This window comes from Setaria italica, chromosome IV (assembly GCF_000263155.2).
Source record: "Setaria italica strain Yugu1 chromosome IV, Setaria_italica_v2.0, whole genome shotgun sequence".
Classification (NCBI taxonomy): Eukaryota; Viridiplantae; Streptophyta; class Magnoliopsida; order Poales; family Poaceae; genus Setaria; species Setaria italica.
Genome location: NC_028453.1, coordinates 38,430,780 through 38,438,614, shown reverse-complemented (window position 1 = coordinate 38,438,614; position 7,835 = coordinate 38,430,780). Strand labels below are relative to the sequence as shown.

At 42.6% G+C, this 7,835-nt stretch overlaps 1 protein-coding gene across 1 annotated transcript; it reads left to right on the top strand.

Moving 5' to 3' along the window:
• The first annotated feature begins 3,284 nt into the window (after positions 1-3,284).
• LOC101769616 lies at positions 3,285-6,125 on the top strand. Its single transcript, XM_004966244.4, has 5 exons — positions 3,285-3,680; positions 4,476-4,552; positions 4,703-4,899; positions 4,998-5,082; positions 5,394-6,125. The coding sequence occupies exons 1-5, from the start codon at positions 3,557-3,559 to the stop codon at positions 5,637-5,639; spliced, it is 729 nt and encodes a 242-aa protein (XP_004966301.1). The 5' UTR covers positions 3,285-3,556; the 3' UTR covers positions 5,640-6,125.
• The last annotated feature ends 1,710 nt before the right edge of the window (positions 6,126-7,835 follow it).

Here is a 7,835-nt window from a genome sequence, read left to right as displayed (position 1 = left end):
ATTTGGTAATTTATTCCCGCAAGTAGCAATATATATACAATTTAATAAAACTAAAAACCATATTGATCTTCACAGCGAAAAATGCATATACAATTGTATACCTTTTCCTATTCATGATATAAACACCCACCGCTCAATAATCTATCCATACGAAATGTCTAGCAGTGAAAAATATAGCAAAAGAAGTAAAGGAGTGCCTTTAAGTTCATGGGAAACTAGCCGTTAGACCGGTACTAATGCTCACATTATTACCGGATAAAAAATCAACCGGTACTAAGGGCTAGGACCAATGCTCAGTTTTCCAGTAGTGTTAAATGACATGACTATGACGGCTCTATAGCTATTGGCTGGGCTTGCTTCAAATCTCAAGCCTTGACCAAACGCCACCCTCTCTTCCATCCCTTTCTCTCCTAAGCCTTTGAATTACTGCTACATACCAGCTGACTAGCAGCACTTAACTAGAGCTCAGGCTTACACACAAATTAGAAGTACGGACCGATGCAGATAATTAAAAAGGCAAAACTACTGTTGTCTCTTTCTTTGTGAGCCTACATCCTGTCCAAATGAAATGTACCCCGTGGGTTTCATGACGCGGGGATATATAGGTCATAGATATAGGAGCTTTGTTACAATGATGGTAGGGTATCAGTTAGTAGTAGTACTTCCAGGTATTTTTTTATTAAATTTTTATTGGACATTGATCTGAGCTAGGAAGATAATTAAAAAATCAAATTAAATTGGATAGAAACTCACTATTTTTGGGTATTTGTTTCTACCTAATTTTTTTTACCTTTTGATATCTCTAAATACTTCTTGAAACCTTCTATCTTTCCACCGTACGATTTTTCCTGAATGGACGGCTCTCATTTTTTCAAACATTATAAAAATCCCCCATAGAGAAAGAAATACATGAGTCAGATATTTTTTCGAGAACGACACGCAAAAGGCTGTACTATTATTCTTCTACGGATTTTTTTCTTCTTCTCCTGAGAACACGCAAGAGGCCGGATTTACATCTGTACGGTGCATATCCGGCCCGTGTCGCAGCGTCGTCCTCACATTTTGAGTGGTTGAGCTTGGTCTGCGTGTGGCGAATTCTTGGAAGAAGAAGAATGGTCTCACGGCTAGAATAATCGCATGTCCAGCGTACGCATGTAAGTACTACGCAGTACGTAGCGTACGTGCATGCATGTGGTGCTACCATGCACACACGGATCGTTCAAACTGTCATCCCTGAGGCGACAAGTGTACACCTGCTACACGCATGTCGACCATTTCGGCAACAAATTCGTTGCAAAGCTCCTTACGGCAAGGAATTAAAGGTTATATACCACCGTCGCATCTCGAATGTAAGCCTACACGTCTAGGCAGCGTGCTATGGTGGTAGCCGTGCGTGAAGTCTTCTACGTGGACAACACATTCCTAGCTGCTTCAGTTAGGATAACGCACCGACGTCTGCTTTGACGTATATATGCTGCAGATGAATGATTAAAAAAATGTTTGTAGCTTGAAATTTTGCAAGCAAACTCGATCAATCTTTTAAAAAATGAATCTGGTTGGAGGTTAAAATTAAAGGGTTTAGTGAATGAATGGAAATAATCAATGTTTGCCCAATTATTTAATATTAAAAAAAATTGTGGGGACATAGATTTATACAACGATTTTTTTTTTGCAAAGTACGTTGTTGAATAATCTCTGCCATTCTAGGATTGGTAGTATACCTTTTACTAATTCTAGAAATTAAAACTTCTACGCAACAAAATTCAACACGTCCACATTTAAACGGGCCTAGATAAATGTGATATTAAGAAGAAGAAGTATCCAAAGAATGATGTTAGCTTTTCCACGCACGCAGAAAACTTTTCATTCACGAGAATGTTCAAGATTTAATTTGTCGTTTTTTCATGGCATATTTACCAAATTGTTTTCTAGACCAGACAAATTGTTGGAAAACGATTTTTTTCGTTGTAAAAATGCCCCGGCTACCAGGAAATATCTCAGCAGGGAAAGAATTTCAAAAGACCGTGTCCTAGTCCCTGTCAGTGAGTTGAAGTGAACCGAGGATGCATCCATGAATTTGGATTGGATGTGATATGGATCCAACTTTTCTCCCTCCCCCCTCCTCTTTTTGCCCAAGATGACAAGAATGTGGTCCAAAGTCCACAATTCATTTCCCGTACGTAGAGAATGCCTGGCCCTACCCGTGTTCCGTCATTTTCTCGTGATGTCACCGGTGTAATGCTGACAGGTAATTGCAAACTGCTACCTTGACTTCACAAGCAATCCATCTTGCAAGGCTCCAATGCCAACCACAAGAACTCTTCGTTGGTTTAACGCCCCGATCGACCAAACGCGCGCGATATGAATGATCATCAAGAACAACTGGACATGATCAGTAGGCAAGTTTTTGGACATCTCTCTTGAACTATTCAAATTAAATGACGCAACATGATTTTGCCAAGTCATATGTGTGTTAATTTCCCGCGTACAAATCAACATACCTAGCTATTAGGTGTATCTCTCTGGTTAGGTATATCTTGTGGCCTGTGTTTTCCGGCCGTGAAAAATTAGGTGTCTTTTCCATCACAAATTCTCTCTGCTGGTTAGACTAATTTGTTAGCCATTTGAACTCTATCACTGACAAGCAGCAGTGACAATGCAATCGAATTTCTCCGAGGGGGATATGCCCATTCCTACATGCTTTCACACATGCTTTTGACATTGAAGCGTACGGTGGCAGCCACTTGCTGAACATGCAAGTGTAGGAGTTAGCCAACGCCTATCACATTCGTTTCCCATTCCTTGGGGAAATCCAGGGCCCCAAGAGTTGAATTGACCTTTAAGCCTTTAATCTAGACGTCTACTCCTCAATCCTCATTTAAAATCCATATAATCTGGTACACATATAAATGCGAGAAAAATTAAAAGTACATGGACAATATAACACTCCACGCGCTGCTAGGTTTCTCGATTTTCTTTTTGTCAAACCTGCTAGCCACATAGATAGGGATTGTTATTAAATGTACGCGTTGAACAACTGAATTAAACGCCGGGAAAATATCAGTGCAGTTCCTTTTTGTCAAAAAGGAGAACTGTTCACCAGTCATTTTAGGTAGACCTAGACAATATAATGAATAGAGATAGCTCCATAAGAAAATGCAAGCACTGTTTGAATTACACTTGGTTGTCTCATGAACATGGACAGCCCAGCTTTTCAGAAACAGGGGCAACCTTATTGTACTAACTCTTTTCTCTGTGCTGCCCTTTTAGAGAGCTGAGTGAGCATGTTTGACTGGACTAGGTCAGAAAACTCAGCCTTCTCTCTCTCTCTCTGCCTTCTTCCTTCTTCCTTCTCCTTCACATTCTATCTGCCATAAATAGTACAGGGTATGCAGCAAGCAGGTACTTAAATATATGCTGCACGAGGGGTTCGTCATCGTGTTCAGCCAAACTCTCAACACATATATATCGCAGAAGCTAGAACTTGAGACAAGCAGCTTGCTGGGAGTAATAGAGGTGAAGAAGGCGCTCCAGGCCGGAGAGAAGCATAGGGAGAATGAGAGGGTTCGAGAGGAAAGGAGTCCGGCAGTACAACCGGTCGGAGGTGCCGCGGATGCGGTGGACGGAGGAGCTTCACCGGCAGTTCGTCGAGGCCGTCGAGTGCCTCGGTGGCCAGGACGGTGAGTCTCGAGATACCTTTCTGCGATCTCCTCCACACACGCGTGCATGTACCCATGAAACATGCTTCTTGAGAGCTACAGTAGCTAATAAAATTACTTGCACGCATGGGCGAGTTTTGAGTTTGATCCCATACTTTCTTTCATCTTCTGGAAGGGTGAACAACAGATTAAGGCAGAGATTTTTCTTAATATGATCCATTCATTTCGTGGTTCTTGAGGCTATTAATTTCGAGATCTCCTTAGTTACTCTGTAGGTTGTTAGGCGGGATTTGTCGTTGGTGGACTCCACTGGGCAAAGGAAAAGGAAAACACGTGATATGCGTGCTTGCACCATGAGCATCCATGAGATTATTGTTCTCCATTTATCCCGTAGATATCTTTTAAATCCTGTATATGCAATAATAGCTTTTTGTGAGCAAGAGAGTAGCCAGCGAATAATCTTTAGGATCATTGCAAAAAATATAACTACATACATGTGTGTGTGTGTGTAAACAAAAATGCCAAATACTTTATTTTTCATCTCGTGCCATCCTTTAGTTCTCGATATCGATCTACTGACATGTTGATAACTCTAGGTAGCTGTATAAGTATAACCAACCAAACGAAAACTGATGACGATATTCAATTCATGAAATACATGCACAGTCAACTCAAGTAGTAATTTTCAGATCATATGATCATGTGATCTATGGAATCACAACATTTAATGATCTTGTCATGATTTGTTAGTTCAGAGAGATCATGCATCAAAATCAGTCGAACTGTGTATTGATCTCGTTTTCTTTTGTCATGCAGAAGCAACTCCGAAGCGAATTCTTCAGTTGATGGGCGTGAAAGGAGTCAGCATATCTCATATCAAGAGCCATCTTCAGGTACTTTATTAATTTGACATGATTTTGTTTGTATATGCCAGAATATCGACTAGCATATACAGTGAATGAACCCTTTTCAGCTTCTTTTATGCTAATTCTAGCTATTTGAACAATAACACAACGTTGTTCTTCCAAAAATGAAACGATCAGATGTACAGAAGCTCTAGCAACAGCAGTACCCATCAGTCCAGCCTCCATAAGTCGACATCAACCAGTGATAGCAAGCGCGTCTTCCTGAACCGTGAAGATCACTGCATCTACGCGTCACCGGATGGAAACACACCAGCTTCAGACAGGAACATTTACGCCATGTTCCGTGGTTGCAGTCATTCGTCACCGTACCAAATGTAAGCGTGAAGCACAGATCAATCACTTCGTAATTCTCTAATTGACAGCATCTAGTTTGTAATTCAGTTTTGAAACTAAGTTTGATTTATACTTGCAGACCGTCGCTACAAGAAGTATTCAGAAGCTGGGAACAAAGTAGAGGGCGTGTTCCTTGGGACTCCAACGTGCTGACAATAGAGCAGGTAATGTGAGATAGATGCAGACAAAATTTTACTTAAACAAATGCATCATTGTGTCTTACATGCATGTGCACATTCCCTAGACGAAGGTCCATCTATCGGCTGTATATGCATTAGGTGGCAGGCTGCCGAACTGCCAAACTCTCCATACTGCCGTGTATTGACTGTTAATGCCCTACTTCCTGGTCCGAAGCCCTTGATCTAGATAAAAATGTCTCTGAGCGAATGCTTCCAAAATTGTGATAGTATTAAGTAGCAGGTTAACCTTGATGCCTTGATACTTAACTGTTACACCTCAACTTCTTGCGTTTCAGGCGGTTAGGCCAAGAAGTCACACTACTTGCAACATGATGAAGCCTGAGAAGCAAACGGGCTGCGACCTCACGCTGTCGATCGGCCTGTGGGAGGACGCGAGCAGCGACGCCGACGGCTCGAGCACGATCAGCGAGGAGCTCCCGGCTCCGGCAGCCGGCGCTCGCTGCGTCGCCACCGTGAAGGAGGAGGAGAGCAAGCCGGCTCTGAACCTGGACCTGACCATTTCGTCGTCTTGGCTGGCCTGACGCCGCCGGCCGGCCGGCGCTACACGTGACGACACGCTTACGTACATACGCTCGTGTATAGTTGTACGGACACATGCATGCAGAGGTAGCAGCAGACTGCGTGATCTCAGGCTTCACTAGACTGTATATGGCGTGGTACTGTCTTGATAGGCCGCCCGGATTTTCGTGTCCTTGATCTCCTTTGCCACTCTGTTCTAGTCTTTTCTTTTCTTTTTCTATAGATTTGTAAATTTTTCAGATCCGTTCGATTAGCAATCAGGACTTCAGACGACGATGGGTGAGGAATTTCTGCTATCTTTTTCCTTCTTGGGAGAAGGCGCTGTATACCTGAACTCCTCACCTGTCATCGTCTGAAATGTTCTATTTCTGATCGTGCGATTTGTCTAGACTCTTAGAAAAGGAGTATGCACGTTGTTATTATTGCTAGCTATTTCAGTGAATGACAGAGGACAGATATATATCTTGAATTTACTATTTTCAGTTGCGGCAAATGTCTCCATCCCCCCAATCTTGTGGTGAGGCTGTGACTGTTCCTATTGTGAGATTATGGCTATATCTCATTTGGTGTCTGTTTCTATTGTTTGCTTGAATAATGCTTAATGAACTGTGTGTTCTGACGAAGATTTGGCATGAATTGTGGTGGAAACCAATTAAACACAGAACTGAAGAGACCACAACCAAATTGTCAGTCTCTTATGTTTTCTTCAGCAACTCCGGTTTGCATTTTTTTGAACTTTTGGATCCATGATAGAGAACAAATGTTGGAATAAGATCGACATATAAAAAATAGTAATGACATAATTTTTTTAACACGGTACAAAACAAACACATGCACTCACGCACACTCTACCTCATACAACGCATAATTCTCACTTTGTTTATATAAACATTGTTCATGTTAAACACACCTGTAGATACATATAGCCATTCTAGTATGGATCAATTACTTGCATATATGACGTTAAAGATGGAGGGCATCTAACACCTAACTTATAAGAAAATCAATGAGTAATCACTTCAAAGTATTTCTAGAACTTCCATGTAAGAGAATCAAGGGTTTTATGATACATAGAAGTCTCACTATCGTGGATGTGCTAGCGTGGCGTGCATCTATGGTGGTGTACTGGTGATGTATCATCCTCGTAATAAAAAAGATGACTTCAAAATATTTTGAGCTCCTCATAATAATAAGGACCATTTTTAATTGCTCATGGGAAAGATATAAGAGTCAAACAGATACCGAGACCCTCTCTCAAAGAAGTTCACGAAGGTATGATGCATGTGTTATACGTTCTTAGGAGTGAGTATGCGTACGTATACGTAAGCATCTATATTTGTATTCCAGAAATACAAGTGCAACTATGGACAGCACGAAGGCGACGAGAGTACAAGTGTTGTTGTTCCCATGAATGGCAACTAGACGTACATATAGACTACTGCTCTTGAGTTCCGTCCTAAAATTCAAAAAGTTAAAGGGTGCTTAGTTTGAGAAATCGTCTCATACCAAATGAGCTTAGCTTGAGAAATCGTCTCATCCCAAATGAGGTGACCATTATGGGCTAAATTTTGGTGAGCTGACAAGATTTCTCATGTTGATATTAGTTGCGTCAATTGTGTGGATGGGGCCAAATGCTTTTGCGGGAGCAAGGTAGCCTTTTCGTCTGCATGCATGGGTGTATTAGCCCATATTATTCTCTTTACCTACCGATGGGCTAAATCTCTCTTATCCGTTGCACATGGCCCAGTCACACACATACTCACTGGCGGCTGTGCAGACAAATTCCAGCAGCCCATGGAGCTTAACAAAAATGCAAACGAGCACGGTCAGAGATGCCGCCTACAGAGTAGAGAGTCCTCCGCAAGGAGCTGCGCCCGACTTTTTTTTGTATTTTGGCTCTTTTTCGGAAAAAATCTCACAAATAGGTCCCTGGCGAAACCAATTCCGAAAATGGACCCTCAGCTTGGCGCCAGGTATAACGTCTTGGCGCCAGCCGTCCTGGCGCCAAGGTCCCTACGCTGTGCCTCCGACGTGGCGCCAGGCCCGCTGACGTGGCGCGGAGGCTTGGCGCCAGCCTCAAGCCTCTTAACACAGTACCCGTGCCCTTTTCCTTTTGCGCGACCGTTTGCATTACCCTCGTTTTGAATCGCGCCGCCGCCGCTCTCGGATACCGCCGCCACCGCCGCCGCCGCCCGCCA